This window comes from Pezoporus flaviventris, unplaced genomic scaffold, assembly GCF_033815535.1.
Source record: "Pezoporus flaviventris isolate CSIRO_AGI_PZ_B2104156 unplaced genomic scaffold, CSIRO_AGI_Pfla_v1 ptg000097l, whole genome shotgun sequence".
Taxonomy (NCBI): Eukaryota; Metazoa; Chordata; class Aves; order Psittaciformes; family Psittacidae; genus Pezoporus; species Pezoporus flaviventris.
Window position 1 is genome coordinate 3,358,488 of NW_026892645.1, and position 21,429 is coordinate 3,379,916.

The following is a 21,429-nucleotide window of genomic DNA, read 5'->3' on the forward strand; positions in this document are numbered from 1 at the left end:
ATCTGTGCCAGCAACAGAAACCCACCACAGCGTCCTGCGCGTCTCCAAGCATCTTACAGTTAGCACAGCCTTCTCATTTCAAACTCAGACACTGCCGTTCATAAAATACCAGTTAGTTTGTATGAGTGTTCGAGTTGATTAGTCTGACACCACAAAAAAGGTACCTGAATCAGCGTTCCACCACAGGACTGCAGGAGAGGGTCACAACACCAGAGCTCTACTGCTGGAATTCCAACCGGTACCACCAGGAAAAGCTCTTCCTGCTACCAGTTCCAGCTTTGCTGTGTGTAGAAAAGACTCAAGCCTGCGTGAGCATCATAGAGATGCTTTAAGTAAATATGTCGGTGTGCTGACAAACCGGTATGGAACTGCAGTGGCAGGTACAGCCCAGCTGTAGCTGAGACGGAGAAAGGGGCGGCCATGGCGGGAGACCGTGAGGGGAGAGCAGGCGTGGCTATGGCGGGAGATCGTGAGGGGAGAGCAGGGGCAGCCATGGCGGGAGATCATGAGGGGAGAGCAGGGGCAGCCATGGCGGGAGATCGTGAGGGGAGAGCAGGGGTGGCTATGGCGGGAGATCGTGAGGGGAGAGCAGGGGTGGCTATGGCGGGAGATCGTGAGGGGAGAGCAGGGGCGGCTATGGCGGGAGATCGTGAGGGGAGAGCAGGGGTGGCTATGGCGGGAGATCGTGAGGGGAAGTTGTGAGTGGAGAACAGGGGAGGCCTTGGGGTGTGAGGGGAGACCATGAGGGGAGACCACTATACAGTGAGGGCCACTATGCGAGGCAGATGAGGGGTGGCTGTGAGTGAAGATCATGGGGGCAGCCATGAGGGGAGATCAGTTTGCCTTTAGTGACTTGGTTTAGTGGTGGACTTGGCAGTCCTGGGGTAACAGTTGGACTTGATGATCTTTAAGGTCTTTTCCAACCTATTTGATTCTATGAGAGAGAGAAAGCATTTCCCAGTCTCTGGATGAAGAATACCACCTTGACAGAGCCTGCTTGGAAGAAGCTGGATGCTTCTGTGTTGAGAAAACCCTCTCCTGGATATAAGCACACAAAATATCACAACATGTCCGAGATACTCCCATGAGTAAGGCAGTCATATGCAGAGAGTAAAACCAAGTTCTTTTAGTACCCAAACCACTCGGTGCAGGCTGAGCAATGCCTGTGCTGAACTGAGACTGAAAAACATCAACCTTAAATAAACCAAGCCCTGAGCTTACATTCTACTGCAAAATAAGCCAAGACCTCAGCTGAACAGTTACCCACCTTAAACCAAAGCCCCAGTAACCGAGAATGCCATCTTACATTCTGTTATTTGCAGGCTGTGGTCCACAGAAAGGGCACTTCTTTACAGCTGTTGACAGAACACGCACACAGGATATGGAGTCTCCTGGTGAAAGCATACACAAGACGTCTGAAGGAACAATATACTTAGGAATAATTCTTTGTATTGCCAAACAACATAAACCAGTCGAGTTACAGCTGCGAGACTGAACGAAGGGATTCTTGGAGGACGAGATGGTGTTTGGCACAACCTTCAGAGACCAGCAGTTCTTTTCCGGTCTTTACTACAACCACGACAGGGATCATTTAATCACTTGGCTTCAGGATCTGAGGGCTCCGGAACAATTCCCACAGATAAACCCTGTGCTTCTCAGTAGTGCCAGAGTCAGCAGCAACTAAGCAGGGTAAACCCTAATGTTTATAGGAGCACTGTGCTCATTTACAGTTTCATAAAGTTAACAGGGCAGAGAATCCACTGCACTGACTTGAGCACAACATAGACCTTTGGAAATATGTGACACCGCTGCAATTCCTATCTCCTGCTGGAACTGATGGGCTTTGACACAACAAGAGAATTTCAAGATTTAATCCCAGGTGCTTCACAATTCCAGTTTAAATTTCCATGAAATACATAGAGTTTCAGCTGAGAGATACCTAGAGGCAAGGACATGGCAGCAGTTTGCAGTCAGCCTGGCATTATTGCCATGGCAAATTTTGATCCATTTTTTCCTTGATGCATCCACAAAGGCAAAAAGGGCTTAAAAGGAGTAATCCTTCACACACTGACCAGACGTTTCTCCAAGTTTAAATTTCACCACCTGTAGAAGCCTGTAACAGGGATGATTAGGCAACGGAAGGTAGACATGTAACTCATGCTCTCTGAAGGACGCAGAGTCCACCCTTTGTAAATGAAACCTCCTTATCGAAGAGCTGGAATAGAATTCAGATAATCCAGACATATACTGCTTTCAAGATAAGTTATTGGCAATCATTTACCAATAAAGAACTTCACTGAAGCTAGCCTATCAGTGGTGTATTTCCTCTTTGTAACAAAACCTGTACAGAATCATTTTTATCAACATATAAAATCTGAAAGTCTTCTAATTAGGTCATTAGAACTGTAATAATTAAGACTAAAGCTAAACCTTGAAGGGTCCTCTTGTCCCCCAACTTCCCTTTCTCAATTAACTCTGCAAAGTGATAACCACCCTGGCTTAAAGGCTGAAAAAAAAGAGGAAAGGATCAAAAGGCCAGTTTAATACAGCTGGAGGGAAAGAATGCATTTCAACTCACCAGCAACCATCTGATGAAACCCTGGGCCAATTCTTTATGTAAATGACTTAATTAGAATTACCAGATTACACTGCTGAAGGCTTTATTTAAATAGGCAGTTTATCAACAGGATAAACTGTGCTCTCATTCCCAGAGAATGCTAGTGTAAATGCATCTGTTCAAAGCTACCACCATGGAAGAGTCAAACAGTAATTCAGTAAACTGCTTGCACATTCTCCCCACCAAGAAAAAGATACCACAAATAACTTCCCAGAGACAGGACACAAGGATGACTATTGCTTCCCAACAGTCAAGAAATAGATCTCCTAAATGAAAAATTTTCCTCTTTTCCTATGATACAATATCTTTATACTGTTCCATAGCAAAATGGGGGAAAAATCCTGCTGCAGTGTCGCATCACACACTGCATTTGCTGAACATGCACTGCTAGTCCTGGTTTTAGTACAAAAAGGCATGCATAAACCCATTTTCCTCATTAATGATCTACAGAAGCCATCAATACCAAATTCCAACTTTACAGAGAGGTATTTTTCCCCTCTTACCATCAAATCAAACAAAGGAATTAAGTTCTTCAGTTACAAGTCTTATTTCTCATCATAGCTTAAAATTCTATTATCTATTATTCTCTATTACTATTTACAAAAGCAAGAGCATTCCAAATTCAACAAGCCAACACTGAATCAAAATAACACTGTAGCTTCTTGTTTGTTCAGAGACATTTGACTTTAGCAGCATTGCCATTCAACAACTCAATTTGTTTTTCTTCCTAAACCTTCAAAGAAATGTTTATAGCAAGTAAACTAAGACCTAACTATATCAATGAAATAGTCTTTGTTAAGCAATGGCTTATCTCATCAGATGCAAAGCAATCAAGCATAAAGAACCACTAAAAATGTCAGTGTGCCAGTAAAGTTTGAGAGCCCTGTGGAAAAGGGAAGGGATGCAAGCAATGGGATTTTTCTTTGAAAACCTTGCATTCTTTGTGCTCTCGCAACTTTCCTCTTCTCTCTGGTATGAAGTTCATCCAGATCAGTAATCTGCCTATCTGAAACTCTGCTCATTTTAAGGGAACACAAAATTCAGGTAGTTTCCCGACACTTAAATCAGTCTTCCAAGACCATACTACACAAAGTACCTAAAGTTACCTTAATTCTAGATAACCTTTTTTGTCGCTATTTTAGTTAAAACATAAAATCATTATAACTGTGTAAAAGCCACCCTGTTTCATTCCGAGGAAACAGACACCAACTGAAGCTATGGGGAAACTCATCTGAAATACACCCCTGTTGAGAAATAATTGCTAAGAGTGCAGGAAAAATTAATGCCTTAATGAAGTGATTTAACAGAATTCATTTTACTCATTGCAATTGATCTGCTCAATGGAAAAATTTTCTACATGAAAGGGGATGTACTGAAATTTGTAAGGGAAAACCATCATCTTATATTCTAAGAACGCCAAATGCCCCCTTAAATAATGAGGTTGCAATTGCCTGTAACTGCCGAAATGAAATCTGTAACTGCATTTCAAAGTGATCCTGAGGCTCTTTCACTGAAGATGCCAATAAACTTGCAGCAGTTTACTCTGGGTTAACACAGAAGCCACGTGCAGAGCTTAAGTTCATTAATGATTTTAACGCAGCCACCAAGAATATTTATATAGCTAAAAGTAGGATTAGGATCTCCTCCACAGCAACATGTATGTCATACAGTTTTAGCTGGTTTTGTAATGAGTGAAGATGTCACACCTCAAGGTATCAGAGGTGCTATGAATCCTCCCTAAAAAGAGGAAACATTACAAGTCTTCATTTACCATTCCCATTTGCAGATATTTTATAAGCCAGCAAAGTAAGAAGCCAATCTTTTCAGCTCCTCCCTCGGCTGCTGGAGGCTTTAGAAGGACTGAAGGTCACACAGTGTCTCAACACCGTGCCAGTATTTCACGTTTTTGAAGGCAAAATAGTAAAAGGTTGTTACATCATCCATTCAGGAGACTAGCCGAAGCCACAGGTACAACATCTATCATTTGAGATAGCCATACAAGACATGAAAGTAACTCTTACAACTAACCTGATGAATTGAAAGATATTCCCACAAAACCCTATATTTCTATGGGGGAGAACAGTATGTGCAGACAAAGGATGAATATTGCTGCATTATTAAGGACACCAAAGCAACAGACACTTCCCAAATTAAGTCAAAAAGTTCAAAAAGTATTAAGGATTAAAAGTATCTTTCATCCAATTGGACATCTGGTTAAGACAGGATTAAAGCGTTTCTAGCAGCCTCACAACTTAAAGCTACATTTTAGGGTAATTACAGAGACAGGCAGCACTGGTGATTACAGAAAAGGGTACGTTTTGGGAATGCCGGCACCCAGCAAATGCCAGCGGTGCTGCCTGATAAGGAGCTTCTTTTGTCTGAGCAAATCCTTTGTAGAAAAGGGTACCCTGAGATGGTAAAATGCAATTGCAAACCACAAAGGCTGGTAGGGACATTCAAGTGCAGATGCGGTATCCGCACGCTGGGAGTGTGAAGTGTCCCAAAGCGGCCCGGGCAGAGGCACCCGCGCCTGTTCTGGGGGTGCCGGCAACGGCACGGAGCCGGCAGCTCGGGCGCTGCGAACCGGGGCAGCACCGGCGCGGTGACCACCGGGAGCCGCTACACGGAACGTTTAGGTGAAATACCCCACACTCAGAAGGCGAACCAGCGGGAAACGGCTCTACCTGGGGATAGGACCCTCCGCAAACCGGGGACAGCCCCGCGTGTCCACGCCCGCTCCGCAGAGCCCAGGCGCTCTCCGAGCGGGACGGCGGCGGCCCTGACAGCGGGGACAGGCTGTGGGCAGGGCGGGCAGCGCGCCGGCCGCAACCCTTTGTTGTGCCCCACGACCGCGGAAAGCCGCGGCCGCCGAGAGCCCCCGAGCCCCGCCGCACTCGGTGGGGTGGCCGAGACGCGGCAAGCGAAGCTCCCGGCACCGCCGGCAGTGAGCCCCGGCGCGTCACCCGCGCCACACGGATACCGCCTCCATATCCCCAACCTTGAGGGGTGGCCGGGCCGAGCCGGACCCCGCGCTCCACTCACCGTTGCGGGGCGGTCCCTTAGCGACGGAGCGGGGCTCCGGGAGCTCTGCGGGCGGCTCCAGCTCCATGGCGGCGCCGGGGCCGCGGCGCGGCGGGTCTCAGGGGCCCCGGCGGCCGCGCTGCCCCATGGCCGCTCCGGGCGCTGCTGACAGCCAGAGCCGCCGCTGCGGACGCCGCGCTCGGGCCGGGCCGGGCCGGGGCCGCCCCGCCCTGCCGCGGGGCACGACGGGAAGCGTAGTCCGGGCGCGCCGCCCGGATGTACCCGTGGGAAGGCACCGCCCCCGGCACCGCCCCCTGCCGGCACCGCCCGGCACCGCCCGCCCCGCCCCGGTGGGCTCCGCGCCGCTGCCCACCCCGGAGTCGGGGCCGCCCCCGGCTCCGCTCTGGCTCGCCCGGGCCTGTGCACCGGGAGCGGCTGGGCGCTAGGGGGCTCTCGGTCCCCGCCCCAGAGCGGTACGGGCCCCGGGCAGTCCCGAGGACGGTCCGGACGGGCACCTGCCCCGACAGCTGAGGGGATCTGTCCGTCCGGGAGGTGGACAGCGGGCAGCCCGAGGTACCGGACAGCCCCATCTGGGCTAACAGCCAGCCCCGATACAGGGAAAGCCCGGACCGCCCCGGGGCGGGCACCGGACAGCTCCGCCCGGGAGGGACCGCACCGCCCCCGCCGTCGCGGCGCCGCTCCTGGGGCCGGTGCCGCCGCCGGGCCGGGACTAAGCGGGGCGGAGCGGGGCGGGACGGGCCGAGCGGGCGCTCGGTGCCGCTCTCGCCATGCGGGTGCTGCTGCTCCCGGCGCTGCTGCTCCAAGCGCTCGCCGCGGCCCGCGGCGCCGCCACGGTAAGCACCGACGGATCGGCGCTGGGACCGGGCGGGCTCCGGAGGGGTCCCAAAGCCGAGCGGGCGGGGGTCTCCTCGCACGCTGGCACCCCGCGGACAGGGCGGGTGGCGGGAACCAGGCACCGGGCTGGCACCGGCACCGCAACCTGCACCGGGGACCGCGAACCGTGTCGCAGGGCAAGAGCTCCCCGCTCGGACGGGGCTTCCCTGCAGGAACAGACCCGCCGAGCTCTGATCGGCAGCGGCCCCGCCGGAGGAGTGGGCAGAGCCCCCGGTGCCGTCCTCGATGCAGAGCGGGGATACTCCTCGGGAAAGGCTGGTGCGGTTCTGGTGCTGCCGCTCCCTGCGCTGCGGGGGTTTCGTCGCGGGGAAAGTTTCAGGCTGCAAGAGTGTTTGGTGGGTTGGAAGGTGCCCAAGCCCCGGTGCTGCGGTGATGGGCTCTGTAATGAGCGTTTCCGTGCCCCGATGAGGCTTGCCCCGTGGAGGTTAGAGGAGCGCGGGAGGGGGACACGCAGCGGGTGGGAGCCCGGGGCTCTCGGATCCAGGCGCCCCCAAGACTGTTATCCTGCGGGGTCAGCAGCCGCGACATGGGGACCAGCTGAGCAAAGCGGGTGGGAGCAGCACACAGGGAGGAAAGGCGCTGATGCTGGGATCACCAAAGCATTCAAAAGCCAAGATTTTCTCAGTCATTTAATGGAATAAGATGAGAACACAGCTGTTGCTTGCAGCGGCTGTTTTGGGAGTGGTGTCCGGCAGAGCCCTGTGCTGGGTTCCCAGAGAGGTTTAGGGTGATGCGGTCTGAAAGACACTGGGATTTGCAGCCTAAGGACCCGCGCAGCATTGTCACCTCCTCCATCCTTCCCTCCCCCTGTGCACGTGCTGCCTGCTGTGCATGAAGGGTTTTTTTTTGAGTTCTTGACATTAGGGATGAGATCCCGTCGATGAGCATTCGTGTGCCACATGAGCGATTCGCATGGTCGTGTAACTGTGACCGACACAGGACACTCAAGCAGTGCCAGTGCCCAGGGCCTGGCTGCCATCAGCCATGGCTCTGCCTCAAAGCGTGTTCAGCGTGTTGTGCCAAGCCAGGGAGGAGGAGGAAGAAGAGGAGGGTGACATGGTTTCCCTCCTGTCACGGGGACATGCCTCGCAGCAGCTGTGCAAGAGGCGCTCAGCGCAGCAGCGTGCTTATCAACACAGCGTGTTTTCCTCCGAGACAAGTCCTCTGGCAGCAGGCAAAGGACAGCTTAAAAACTGGCCAAGGTTCATTGTCAAAGGTGTCTCTCTCTCCAAATAATGGCACAAACTCAGTGGTCACACGGACGCCCTTGCAAGAGGTCTGAGAAACGGCAGCGCTGGGAAAATTACCCAGCTCATAAAACTGGAGTGAGGAAGCCCTCGGCAAAGCACTGGGATGCTATCCAACACCAGTCATGGGTGTGCAGCCCCAGCACGGAGCTGGGATTCAGCTCCAGGGGAGTGTCAGACCCACCTGCCTGCACCCGGGGCTGGGGTCTGCAGGGAACAGAGGGATTCAGGGAAAGAGCCACCTGGAGACCATGCAGCCCGCATGGAGGTTTCTTAGATTCCCACAACGAGCATTCAATGCAGCCTTCAGCAGGGGCTGCCCTGCACCCCCGTGTCCCGACCCACCCGCACGCTGTCGGGTCCCGTGAGTGGCAGGGGTGCAGGCTGTTCCCCGCAGGGTTGCGGCACAGCCAGGCACACACTGATGAAGGACCCCCAGCCGATGCACAGAGGTGGGGTGACCCTCATGGAATGGACCACGTGGGGGACTTTTTTATGAAGACTTCCTTGTTTATAGGCTTTTCTGCATAAATGGAACATACGGTTCCTGTTTAAGGAAGCTGTTTAAAAGGCAGAATGAGGTTTAATGTTACTACCTCATGTGAAGGCTGCCCCTGCTCTTGTGCAGGAAGGCGCATTGCTGGGACTCGGGAGAGAAATGGCTTGAACTGGGAAGTCCCTGGGAAGGGGTTCGCCCTTTGTGCCAGGGGGGAGCCTCTGTTTGCTGCCCCCCATGCCTTGTGCAGTGTAAACAGCCGCTGATAGGGCTGCTTGGGTGCATTTGCTGCTCATGGCTCCAGCCCATTCATGCCCCACCTCAGTGGGACACGCGGGGCCTCCGCGCCGGCCGTGCCTCCCGCCAAGCGCTGCCAAGGGTGGTGGGAGGGAACGCGTTCTGCTCCCATGGGAATGAGCTTCCAGCACAGGCAGCTGCAGCCCTTCCCTGCGGAAGGTGCTGACGGCAGGCGGGATCGCAGCATGGCCCGGGTGAAGCTGTGGTAGCTTCACTGGCTTGGGGTGTTGGTGCCAACAGTGGAGGCCCCATGGGGCACAAGAGGACCTTGTGCAGGGCTCCCATGGGGATCACATAGTGTCATGTACATGGAAGGACAGAGCTGGTGGCAAGGGCAACAGCCCAGCTCCGGGGCCAGGGAGCTGCCTGGGTGTGCACGGAGGGGCCAGCAGCTCATGTCCGGGCTGTGAATTGTCCGGCCTGTTTGCACAAGCACCAGCATTGCCATGGGGAGGTCAGGGGGCCCAGGGAAGAGAGCCTAGAGAGGTGGTGTTGGGGACAGAGTCCCGCTCCCTGCTGCTGCTCCCTGCTGAGAGCTTGATTAGATCCTGTTCAATTTACAGCCCTCTTGGCCGCCTGGTGTTTTCCTCCCAGCCGGCAGGACCTTCGTTTCCCTTTGAAAGAGAGAGGCTTTTTTGAAATGCAAAACGCAGGAGGTTTTGCTGCCCCTTTTAGGAAGGGGAGCCCCTGGCCCAGCCTATGGAGAGCTAGGGTTCCCTGGAGAGAACCGCTGCCGGGTGCCACCAGCGCATCATCCCAGTTGGGCGTGGGAAGGACGGTGCCTGCATGGCCTGGGTGCTGCCCGCAGGCAGGACATTGGCCCCGTGGGCCTCTGCCCTTTCCCACGCTGCGCTGTGCTCCAGGGGAGGATGGGGCTGAACTCGTTTCCCAGCTCTGCCACCGTTCTGTTTCCCAGGGTGAATCAGAGTCCCTGCGGGCAGAGCCCTCTCCCTCTGGGGTCACCCCGCTGCCTCTCCCCTTTCTCCCACCCTCCCGGGTGTTCAGAGCAGGCGCATCTCCAGACATGAGGCATGCAGCGCAGCTCCCTGCCAGCCTAGATGTGCCCCATAGGTGCGCAGCTGTGGAAGGGGGTGAAGTGGGACGTTGCTCCCCATCCCAGTGGGGAGGCTGAGCTTCAGCCTTGTTCTCAAGCACAAGGGGGAGAGGGAAGAATGGTTCCTTATCTGCAGAAATGAGCCAAAAAGCACCCTGGGGTCTGTAGCATGAGTCAGGGCCATGTGTGGAAACAAGGGAGTCCTTGAGTGTGTGCCTCAGGCCATTGCGGGAGTCTGGAGGGGCTGAGCTCACCCAGAGGTGGCTGCATGTCACCATGAACAACAGAGCCTGTGTGGGCTCGAGGCTGAGGGTGTGGGGGAAAAGAGGCGCTTCTGGGTCTCCTTGACACTGTCCCTGCTCGCTTGGGTACTGCTGGACGCTGGGCAACAGCTACAGATATGGGGCCAGTGTATGTGGGGCACAAAACACTCTGGTGGACGTGGGGACAAGCTTCTGACTGGGTTTTGTCACTGTTACCCAAGTGCAGAGTGGTGGGACAGGGTGCTCTGGGCAAGACAATGCCCTGTTCTCTTTGGGCACAGCCAAGAGCCCTGGGGCAGTGAGGAGGCTGTGGTGCCTTGCTGGGGTCAACAAGGTCCTATAGGGCTCCTGGGCAGAACCCCAGGCTCAGCAGCCATCCCACTGCTGCATGTCCTCCCCTTGCAGGTGCTGGGTGAGGCGGACCAGGTCCGGATGACCTCAGAGGGCTCCGACTGCCGCTGCAAGTGCATCCTGCGGCCGCTCAGCAAGGACGCGTGCAGCCGTGTCCGGAACGGCAGCATGCGCGTGGAGGACTTCTACACGGTGGAGACGGTGAGCTCGGGGGCTGACTGCAAGTGCTCCTGCACCGCCCCCCCCTCCTCCCTCAACCCCTGTGAGAACGAGTGGAAGATGGAGAAGCTGAAGAAGCAGGCACCGGAGCTCTTCAAGGTATCTGCAGGCACAGTGGGTCTGCAGGCTGTGGGCTGGAGACACCCTCCCCATGCTCCCTGTCCCTGCCCCAGCAGGCCCACAGGGCAGTGAGCATTGTGGTTCCTGTGAGCAGGGATGGAGACATGTGGGCATCCACAGGCCTGCCCCATGCCCCAGCCCTACTGTCCCTCTGCAGCTGCAGTCCATGGTGGACCTGCTGGAGGGAACGCTCTACAGCATGGACCTCATGAAGGTGCACTCCTACATCAACAAAGTGGTGGCTCAGATGAACACGCTGGAAGAGGTGAGTGAGCTCAGCAGGCACTGTCCTGCAACATGCACTGTCTGGCTGCTCAGGAGCATCTGCAGGTGCCATTGGCTCCCTGAGTGGGGTGCCAGCCTCTCTTCTCCTCCAGACCATCAAGACCAACCTGAGCAGGGAGAACGACTTCATGAAGGAGAGTGTCCTGCACCTCACTGACCAGATGAAACGCTATGAGAACTACTCTGACATCATGATCAGCATCAAGAAGGAGATCTCCAACCTGGGCTACCAGCTGCTGCAGAAGGATGCCGCTGCCATCCCTGAGAGCAAGGCACAGGTACCCTTGGGTGCTGGCTCCTCACAGGCATGGCTAGTGCCACTGGGCTTGTGCCACGAGGCAGGTCTGAGCTTCCCCAGGCTTACAGTGGCTGCTGGAAGCTCCCGCAAGCGCATCAGGGTGCCGGTATCCACGGCTAGTGCCACTGAGCCCACTGCCCTTCATGGTGGCAGGAGGGAACGGGAGGGAAGGGGGTCTAACCAGGTTGTGTCCCCAGGATACAGCAGGAGGACGAGAGAAGGAGGCAGGACGGTTCCCCAACACCCGGAAGGCACCGGGGGACAGGGCGCCACCCCGAGCACCCAAGGAGAAACAGCTGAAGCCTGAGAAGCCCAAAAAGGATACCCCAAAGGCCAGGGGGGGGTCACAGCCTACACCCAAGCCCAAGCCACCACCACACCAGCAAACCGTGGTCCGAGGCATCACTTACTACAAGGCCAAGCAGGCAGGAGCAGCGGAGGGGCTGGCCAGCAGCCGAGGTGAGCACCAGGGAGCAGGGGGTTGGGGAGACCCTCCCACCAAGGCAGAGGACCAGGGTTTGCCCCACAATGCACTGATGCACTGGCTTGTCCCCCATAGAGAGCCCTGCAAGGGGGATGGCTGTGTTGGAGTGGCAGGAAGAGAAGGACCCACCAGCTGAGGGGACCCCAGCCCAAGCCATTGCACAGGCAGAGACCACCATGCCCAGCACCACAGCTGCACCCAGCACAGCCCTGGCACCCCGCACCACTGCCCGCAGCGCCCCTGCCACTGTCCTCGGGCAGGGGGCTGACAGCAGTGGGGGCCCTGAAACACCAAACAGAGGTGAGTGAGCAGGGGACTGAGATGGGGAACCCACGCAAGGTCCTGGCAGCCATGGCCAGGCAGGAGGCATGGGGTAAGCCTTCCTCCTCCTCCTTGGTACCCAGTGAAAGAGGTGGAGTGTGAAGGCACCATCGAGTCGGTGGAGCCCCCCACAGAGCACCACAGCTATGGGCGCAACGAGGGGGCCTGGATGAAGGACCCAGCGGCCAAGGATGACCGAATCTACGTCACCAACTACTACTATGGCAACAGCCTGGTGGAGTTCAGGAGCCTTGACAGCTTCAAGCAGGGTGAGGGCTGGTGGCTGAGTGGGCACAGGAACCCAAGCTCCTCCTGGGGGGGGTGCCCAGCACAATGTAGCACCAGGGGTGGTGGGCAGCTGATGGGGACCTGCACTGGGGAGCACCCATGGGGCAGTGAGGGGGACACAACTGGGCCATCATGTGTGGGACTCCAGTGCTGTGAGGGGTCTCAATACTTGTCCTGCCCACTTGCAGGCCGTTGGAGCAATCTCTACAAGCTGCCCTATAACTGGATAGGCACTGGGCACGTAGTGTACCGGGGGGCCTTTTACTACAACCGTGCCTTCACCAAGAACATCATCAAGTACGACCTGAAGGAGCGGTACGTGGCAGGCTGGGCGCAGCTCCATGATGTGGTGTACGAGGACACGACGCCCTGGAAATGGAGGGGCCACTCGGACATTGACTTCGCTGTGGATGAGAGCGGGCTCTGGGTCATCTACCCCTCCGTGGACTACGACTACTCGCAGCAGGAGGTGATCGTCCTGAGCCGACTCGACCCTGGGGACCTCTCTGTGCGCAGGGAGACCACCTGGAAGACAGGGCTGAAGCGCAATGCCTATGGGAACTGCTTCATCATCTGCGGCATCCTCTATGCTGTGGACACCTACAACCAGAAGGAAGGGCAGATCTCCTATGCTTTTGACACACACACGGACACGGAGGCAGAGCTCCGGCTGCCCTTCCTCAACCAGTATGCCTTCACTACGCAGGTTGACTACAACCCCAAGGAGAAGGTGCTTTACGCCTGGGACAACGGCCATCAGATGACATATGGGCTCCGCTTCGTGGTCTGAGCACCCGGCCGGGTATGCAGAAGGTGGGCACAGGAGTGCAGCAAGAGCCTAGCTTCCATCCCAAAACCCTCCCATCCGCTGTGCCCATCACCTGCACCGTGCCCGTTGCATTGCGGGGCAGGAGGTGCAGATATGCGCACTCCAGCAGACACCCCTATGACAACGTGGCCTCTGGGGCCACGGGGCTGCCCCACAGCTGCCCCTCGTTGCCTTCCCGAGGACACAGGAGAGGAGCTCAGCCCTGTGTCCCCACAGCACCGGGAGGCAGCCAGGTCTGTGCCACCGGCAACACGGCAGCACCCACCCCGTGCCACCGCACCACGCACCCGCCTGCACTGCACCCAGCCTGCTGCAGCCCGTGTTGACCGCACGCTTGCCCTCACCGCCGGCTGCCAGCGGTGTGAATGCCATTAACCTAACCCAGTGTGGGCTGCTGGGCACCGTGCCCTGGCCTGCACTGAGCTGCCATGGGGCGGGCAGGGCCCCCTCGCCGCCGGGGCAGGAGGAGGAGCCGCCAATTGCTATTTTAGGAGACATGATTAAGATGCCTTTGCTTTTGCTGCTCATTAGCTTATTATTTAAATGCATTCACCAGAGCTGTGCCGAGTCCCCTCTCCTGGCAGTGGGCACAGAGCAGCCTGCCTGCAGTGCCGGGGTGCCCTGCTTGCACCCTGCCTGCACCCAGTACCAGGCAGGGAGGAGGCATGCTTGGCTGCTCTCTGCCTAAGGCAGGGTGAGGGGTCAGGAGTGCTTGGCTTGGTTTTGGTCATTTTAGACGTGAACAGTATTAAAAACATAACAGATGTGAAACCAGGCTGTGTGTGCTGTCGTTTCTCCCCAAGCCAGGCAGAGCTGGCACTCACCATCCTCATCCCAGGCCCAGGCATGCCCAGGCATTGCTGGCGCATGTGGCTGCTGTTCATTGCACATCTGGTTGGTGCGGCTCCAAGCAGTGCTCCGCACGCTGAGCCTGGGAAGGGCACCCCACATCTTCCCTGGCAGCACCCAGCAGGGTGCCGTGGCTGTGCCCACAAACCCTGGACTGGGCAGCTCAGAGGCAGGCAATTCCCCGGCACAGACCTGGGGAACAGGCCCCGATGGGTCCTGTGGGAAAAGGGGATTTGGGATTTCCAGGTCCAAGCGGCAGCTGGGAGCTGAGCCCTGCTGCAAGGAGGGTGGTGAAGGGAGAGGAGAGCAGCTGAGCGTGGGCACGGCAGGAGCAGCTGCCCTGACTGCTGCACAATGTGGTGAGTGCAGAGCTGCTGGGGGGGTGATGAGAGCAGCCCCCATGCTCCAGCTCCATCCTGCTCTGTCCATACATGCCAGGGCAGCCGCCCTGCACCATGACCGGTGTCCTGTGGTGCTGTGGCCAGGCTCCAGCCACAGAGCTGAACCAGGCAGCTGAACCCGGCATCCCAGGATGTTGGCACGACTGCAATGTCTCCTGCACAGACCCAAAGCCGGTCTGGGGCATGGGGCAGTCTGGCATCCCCCTCCCTGGCCCCACACTGCACTCAGGTCCTGCTCTGGCTCACTAAAGTACTGACCGTCCCTTGCCCCTGCCCATGTCCAAGCCCCTGCTCTGACGGTGCTGTGCATCCCTCGCTTGGCTCCAAGGCCTCACCGGGAGAAAGGAGCTGGCTGACTTTTCCCCCCAGGCTGGGTCCCTGCCAAGCTTTTATCCAGCGATCCCCAGCAAATCCCTGTCCAAACAATACGGATTTCTGACATAGTTTTGCAGTAAAGTAAACTCGCAGCACATCTCTAATTCCAGACCTTTGTTGTTCTTCAGCAGGGGCTGCTGTGGCTCTGTGTTGCCTCACTGCACCAGGCTGTGCTGCAGGACACCCCTCTGCTCCCCTCGGGAAGAGAACACGGGGATGGGAGTAATTAAACCCTCGTGTCACCTCACTGCAGCTGCGGGGCCTCTTGCAAAGGCGCCCCACTGAGAGCACGGCCCTCGCTGCTACTAACACCACGGTAACAAGGAGCTTTAATTATGCCACATGACAGGCTCCTCATGAAATACCTGCTCCCCCCCATGGCTGCCTGGCCTTGCCCCAGGACCTGCAGCTCCATCCCACCACAGCTGGGGAGGGGGTGGCGGGGGTGATGTAGGATGATGTGGGGTGATGCAGGGCATCAAGCCAGCAGCAGTGCGCGGCCTCACGGGGGGTTCTCAGCAGCACAAAGCTGTGCAGCAGCAGCAGCAGAGGCTGTAATAGAACCAGTGCTGCAAAAGCTGGGGTGTAGGCACTGCAGGAGCAGCCCCTGACAACAGGGCTTACCTTTGGCTCCCCACCCGTAAAGCACCATGAGTGAGCAAAAACAAATGAGCTCTTGTTTCCCAATGGGGTTATTGTGTTGGGTCCTTTGGGCTTCCTGGACCCCCTCCACCTTTTACTCAATCTAAAGTCACCCTGATCCCCTTTCTCTGCTATTGTACATCAGGGAATCACATCCCAGGTCCGGTCCATGGAAAAGTCTCTGAGCACCTGCTCCGACATTCCCTGCCTATGGCCTGACCCGCCCGTCCCGTCTGATCTCCAGCTCCAGGTTCTGGTCCTCGTCCCAGGCAGGAGGAGGCAGGGGAGGACGGGGCTCCCGAGCAGTGGGGATGTGTGGACATGGACAGGATGGGCTCCCGCCGCGCCGGGCGCTGCTGACTTCCAGACATTCCTCCTGTGCGTGGCCAGCACCACCTCGGCTCATAACGTGATTAAAAGATTAGAATCTTTCAGCTCAGCAGCACGCAGCAAATGAAGCTTGAGACAGGGATGCTGGGGGGCTGCAGTGCCCGAGGCCCCCATGATGGCAGCGTGGCGCCTGGGGAAGGGTGGCTGAGGCCATTTGGGCTCCACTGTCCGCTGGGTGAGGCTGGGCAGTGAAGCCCTGATCCCCTCCCATCTCCTTCTCAGTTACTGGCTGAGGCTGGTTTGTTTATGGTGGGTTTGCCTCATTCCTGGCCCTGCTGGAAGTCCTGCCTGCCCCGCCATGGAGCTGGCCTCATCCGCACCATGCCATGGTGCTGGCACAGCACAGAGCCATCTCGGGGCTGTGCAAGTGAGCCCCAGGTAAGGGGACCAGCCATTGGCCATTGGGAGGGCAGGATACACAGCAGGTAGAGCATGGCACCAGCCCTGCTCCAGGTGGCAGCCTGGATGGAGCCTGTCCCTGACTGCAGGCTGTTGGCACATGCTCGGGTGCATTGAAAGCTTCAGTCCTTGTTCCATCCAAGTGCTGGAGCCTCAGTGGTGCAGCCCAGCCACCACCGGCTGCCCTGTGCCCACCCCATCCTGGGCACAAGACACTCCAACAACTCACCCATGGCCACGCAGCCCTTCCCCGGCCACAAAGAGCCAAGAGCTGCCTGCTCGGGGGCTGCAGGGCTGGGAATGGCTGTGCTCGGAGCATCTGATGGGAATCGGCTCTTCCCTCCACTCTTATCTCCGTCTGGGAGCTGCTGACCCAGGAAGGAGGTGATGTGCGTCCAGAGCAGGTGGAAGCGAGTGCTGGGGCTGTGCCCACATTGCAAACACGCTTCAAAGGCAGAGCAGCAGCACCGAGCGTCACAGGGATCTATTTTTATTGCCCTCCCTGACCCGTCCCTCTGTGCAGTCCCTGCTGCCGGCAGCCCTGGCAGCACGGGGAGGGGAGGCATTTCCCGATGTGCCTCTCCCTGCTGCTCCCCAGGGATGTGTCCTGGCTCCCGGTCACAGCAGCAGCGCAGCAGGATGGAGCTGGCACCGCTCTGCACACACACTCTGCTTGGGCATCCCTGCCCTGCGCATCCCTGAGCCATGCTTGCAGGGCAGCACCTCATCGGGATGAGTATCCCACCAGATCATTGCACCCACAGGGGAGGACACAGTGCACAAGGCTCCCTTCGGAAGGTGAGTGTAGGTGCCCGGTATCAAACCCGCTCAAGTGCTTCCCCTTGGCCAGGGCTGCTCTCGCAGTGGGAGCTGTTTCTCTTGTAACCGCAGTGAAGCTGTGTCTGGAAGTGCAGCGGGGGCTCAGGATGCGAGTGCTGACCAACCCAAACAGCGCTGCTCGGGTGAGCAGCAGGCGCTGCCGGCTCTGCTCGCACCTTCCTGCGGCTGCAAGAGCCTGCCAGAAACTTGTGGTGGGGAAACCGAGGCGTGAACCCACCCGCGGGAGCAGGGGCTTCTGCGTCCCTCCATGTCCCCCTCTTTGGGATGGAGCAGGCACAGAGGGCACAGCTCAGCACTGACGCTGCTCCCAGCATGGAGCTGCTGCAGGGGAGGAGGAAGGTGGAAGGGGCAGAGCGGTGGACGCAGGCAGCACCCATCTGCAGGGCCATAGGTGCTGAGGCTGCCGATCCCGAGTGGCAGCAGGAAAGGGCTGCGTGGCTGAGGTGGCAGTGGCCGGAGGGAAGGGAGGGAGCCCTGGGCCTTGGCGGTGCCGCCGCTGACTCACTCACCAGTGGAAACAGGAATCTGTTCCCGGGCTTGACACTGCCAGCTCCAAACCATCCCAGCCCCCCGGCACAGTGGGGTGCACCCTGCAGCACCTCTTCCCTTCAGCACCCCACGGCACAGGACACTGGGCTGCCCATGGGCCGCTCTCATGGTTGGGCTCTGCTCACCCCTGTCCAAGGGCTCTTCCATCACCCTGCAGATGCGCAGCCGGGCTGGCAGGGAGCAGGAGCCTCTGTCTCCGGGGAGCCCAAGGGCCACCTTTGTCCGGGAGCTCCCTGGATGGCGGGATCAGGGCCCCACTGCGCAGCGCCTGCATCCAGACACTGCCCGTATTGATGGGAGCAGCGGGACCGGGGCAGCGCGGGGCAAGTCCTCACCCAGCCCAGCCAACAGAAGGGGCATTCAGGGCAGGGAGCGGGCGGCTGCCCCGGGCAGACCCTGCCTGGCCGAGGGGTGCGGCGTTTCCCCACCGGACCGGGCGACCACAACGTGGGTTTTGTTGTCAGCCCCATGCACCAGACACACTGCTCGCATGCAGCCGTGCGGGACTGCCTTTGCCCTCGCACACAAGGATGTGGAACGGTGAAGGGCATCTGGATACGGCCAGGGTGGTCGTTCCCAAGCTCCCTGCCCGTCCTGCCCTGCACAGCACCTTGCGTGTCCCACCATGCTCCCTGCACACCCTGCTGCGTGCAGAAACCGGGGTCAGCACTCAGTGTTAGCGCTCAGGAGTGCTGCTGAGGAGCCGTCCCAGAGGAGGGAGGTGACGGGAGCAGTGCCAGGAGCGTTAGAAGAGCTGGGGCTTGGTGTCCATCACAGCAAACACTGGCCAAGGGAGGTGGAGACCTTGTACGATTTGCATCTGTCTCTGCTCCCTCTGCAGCTCTCCCCTTACCCCTGCCCCAGCTGCAGAATAAGGTCCCGGAGCGGGTCCTGCCAGCGCCCATAGACACCATCAGCGCTTGGCCGGTGCCTACTGTGCTGGGGAGAGGAACATCTGGTCCTGCTGAACACTGTCCAGGGCAGGCGGCCAGGGCTCCCTGGGCAGTGGCATCAGCCCTGGGCTGTGCCCTGCAGTCATTCCCTGGCTGCTCCTCCCTCCTCCTCCCCGCCCTGGAAATGATTCATTTGGTGCGGAGCAGCTTTCCCCGGGCAGTTCAGGAGCAGGGCCCCGCGGCCCCGTTCCTGCTCCGATGCTGAGGGACAGCTGCACTTAGAAGGGAAAATGAACATTTCTGAGCCGCAGAGGCTCTGATGCTCTGCAAACACTGGTGCTAAACCAGAGCCAGCATTGGCAGCTGTGCAGGGTCCGTGAAGGAGAGCGGTGGAGACCCCCAGGAGCTGATGACACAGACCAGGACAGGCACCTGCCTCACGCTGCAGCAGTAACAAGCATCTTTTCCACCCGTGCCCTGGAGGAAACCTGTGCTAGAACCCCTCACTTCACGTCTGCGTCCATTTGGACAATCGGGATGTTGTTTCTGATTTAAGGAGCTGCTTGTCCTTGGGATGTCTTCTGTGACAGCACACTGTAATTCTGATGAAAGGGCTGGACTGGTTGGTTTTGCCACCCTGCTACGGGTGGATGGAGTAATTCAACCCCAGGATTTAGTGTGGTGCCAGAAACTCATTTACCTCCTCAGAGAGCTGCTGTGGACTGTGCACAAAGTGAAGCTGGAGCTGCCCCCCTGTACTGACTCCTGCTTCACCATGGGGATGGCTGCTGGGTGCAGTCCCAGCTTCCCAGCCACGTGTCTGGCAGGTCACCTACTCCCCTTGTGCCACCACTCCCTCTCCCAGGGAAGCAGTCCCACACTTTGCTCCACAACCCTCTGGGCAGGAGGTAGAAACAGTCCGTCCTTGGGGGCAAATGCTGGGCCTGACCCAGTGCTGTGGGGCAGGATGAGGTGACACTGAGCTGAGCACCCTCTGGTTTGCTCTTCATTTACAAAAGTGTACAGAAAAGGGTCAAAACTACATCAGATTGATGGGGGTTTCAGTGACAGATACTTCAGTTGTATCAAACTGATTTATCCCCAAAATTGGCCTTTCTCCAAGTAGGCAGTTGCATCAGAGGCGCCTTCCAACTGAACCATTCCCCCTCTAGAAGTGCTGACATACAAATACCAGCAAAACCCTCCCAGATGTGACTTCAGGATGCTCAGAGGTGCCAGCTTCAAGCTGCTGTTTGTGTATGTGTTTAGAGCCTTCTTTGGTCATGATGCTGCTCTCCAAACCTGTGACTTCCCCTCGATGCTGCCATCAGAGGCTCAGGATCAGACGCATTCACCTTCTTCCTACACCTGTTTTCAAGCTGCTCCACAGCTCACACCATCCAGGAGCAGCCTCTGGAGCACCATTAGGGTAATGTTACCTGCCTTTACTTTTCAGTGTTGGGAATGCTGGCAAGAGTCCTCAGGCTCCCCTCAGCAGCACTGCCTGAGGAGCATGGGGCACCCAACACCCATCTACAAGAGGCCAAAATGCAGCCTGCATGATTCCCAGCACAGGGAGCAGCCTCTTCCCTTCTTCCAGGCACCAGGCTCCTGGGACAGGAGTGTACGGATCTAGGATCCTCACAGCGGTGTGCTGGAGGGCCATGCACATGGTAAAAAGCATGTACTTCTCCAGGAGCGGCTGCTGCCACTGCAGGGTATTCAGAAACCCAACACAAAGCAATGTGTAACCCTGCCTCACTTCATGGCACTGGGAACATGAGCAGAAGGAGCCAGTTCCCACAGGCAACAGGCCATCCTACAGCACGTTTCAGCAGCCTGGCCCCATTTGGGGCTCAGGACTGAGCTGCGCCAGGCTGAGCCTCCTCCGCCAGACGTATCGTGTTCAGGACCACGCTAAGCTCCCAAAGCCACCGCAGCCAGTACTAGCGTCATTGCAAAGCTATCCCTCCCAATAGCTCAATATATGGGAAATTCACTTTACCACACATAATTAGACCTCTCTGGTTGAAACTTGTTTGAGGCTCAAAAACCTTTCAGATGTATGCTTAGTTCAGTGAGCAGAATTAAGATCTTTTTCCTAAACAGAATCTGGATCCAATCTAAGGACCCCCTAATGGGTAGAGAATTTTTTGTGTTAGAATGCATTGGCTACGCTAACACGAACCATGACTGCTGCATCCCCGATGCTCGAGCAGCACTTCATAACTCTTCCTTCAATTAGCACCAAAAAAGGCCTTTGGAATCACAACTCCGTTTCTGAGTCCCAAAAAACTCCACGGGGAATAGAAAGTCAAACTAGTTCTGCACTTCACAGGTGGAAGCATGGAACTGTGAGACCACAGAGTGCCTTGACTGAAACAACCTTAAAGCTCAGCTTTTTCCAAGTTTCCCTCACATGCACACAAGAACGCTTGCTCTGGAACTATCAACCCTTTTCTACATTTTCCTAACACTTAACTGGAACTTAGCTTCCCCTCTTCCCATCCCAAAGCATGTAACGCTGTGTGCAAACAAGAGTCTGGCTGGACCATCCTCATCCAAAAGAAACACAGCTAGAATCAATTCCTGTTTATTCTCCAAACTCAAGCCTGGAGGCTTTGTAGCAGGCAGCAGTGCAGCTTGTGCAGGTCACTGCCCGCAAGCACCCGCAGTCCTGCACAGACACACAGAACACACTGCGCATCCAAATGTGCCCTTGCTGAGAGGTGACATCAGGTGGAGCCTTCACTGTCCCCATCACCCCATGCACAACCTCACACTTCCAGGAGCTGTCTGCAAAGACTGAATCAGCTGCAAGTGGGAACAACTCTGAAGGATGATGCAGGAACCCAGCTTCCCTGCTGCAATTACGGGAGTTTCTTGGAGGGAGGCTGCAGCAGCCTCTGGCCACCCCTTGCCGCAGCTCAACTTGGCAAGCCACCTACGGCATCCACCTGAACCAGGGGAAGACAGGGATTCTTTG

General features: G+C 57.0%; 2 protein-coding genes across 5 annotated transcripts in view; one reads left to right on the forward strand and one right to left on the reverse strand.

Moving 5' to 3' along the window:
- The window catches only part of NR6A1 (nuclear receptor subfamily 6 group A member 1), an 83,639-nt gene extending 77,806 nt beyond the window's left edge, over positions 1 to 5,833 (reverse strand). For 2 of the 4 annotated variants that reach the window (XM_061476611.1, XM_061476608.1), the window contains exon 1: positions 5,660 to 5,832. In XM_061476611.1, the coding sequence (XP_061332595.1) occupies positions 5,660 to 5,726 (67 nt within the window). In that variant the 5' untranslated portion in view covers positions 5,727 to 5,832. Of the gene's footprint in view, positions 1 to 5,659 lie in introns of all 4 variants that reach the window. The other 2 variants (XM_061476609.1, XM_061476610.1) reach the window with 2 other exon arrangements.
- Positions 5,834 to 6,389: 556 nt separating this feature from the next.
- OLFML2A (olfactomedin like 2A) lies at positions 6,390 to 13,880 on the forward strand. Its single transcript, XM_061476607.1, has 8 exons — positions 6,390 to 6,492; positions 10,316 to 10,579; positions 10,758 to 10,865; positions 10,978 to 11,163; positions 11,381 to 11,642; positions 11,743 to 11,967; positions 12,072 to 12,257; positions 12,465 to 13,880. Exons 1-8 carry the CDS (start codon positions 6,427 to 6,429, stop codon positions 13,064 to 13,066), a joined length of 1,899 nt encoding a protein of 632 aa, XP_061332591.1. The 5' UTR covers positions 6,390 to 6,426; the 3' UTR covers positions 13,067 to 13,880.
- Positions 13,881 to 21,429: the final 7,549 nt, after the last annotated feature.

What these genes read in the sequence shown, in the direction of transcription:
- OLFML2A (XM_061476607.1), top strand. Translation starts at nt 6,427, where the DNA reads ATGCGGGTGCTGCTGCTCCCGGCGCTGCTGCTCCAAGCGCTCGCCGCG. An exon ending in CGGCCCGCGGCGCCGCCACG is followed by an intron (nt 6,493 to 10,315) that starts GTAAGCACCGAC and finishes CTCCCCTTGCAG; the next exon opens with GTGCTGGGTGAGGCGGACCA. An exon ending in GGGGCTGGCCAGCAGCCGAG is followed by an intron (nt 11,643 to 11,742) that starts GTGAGCACCAGG and finishes TGTCCCCCATAG; the next exon opens with AGAGCCCTGCAAGGGGGATG.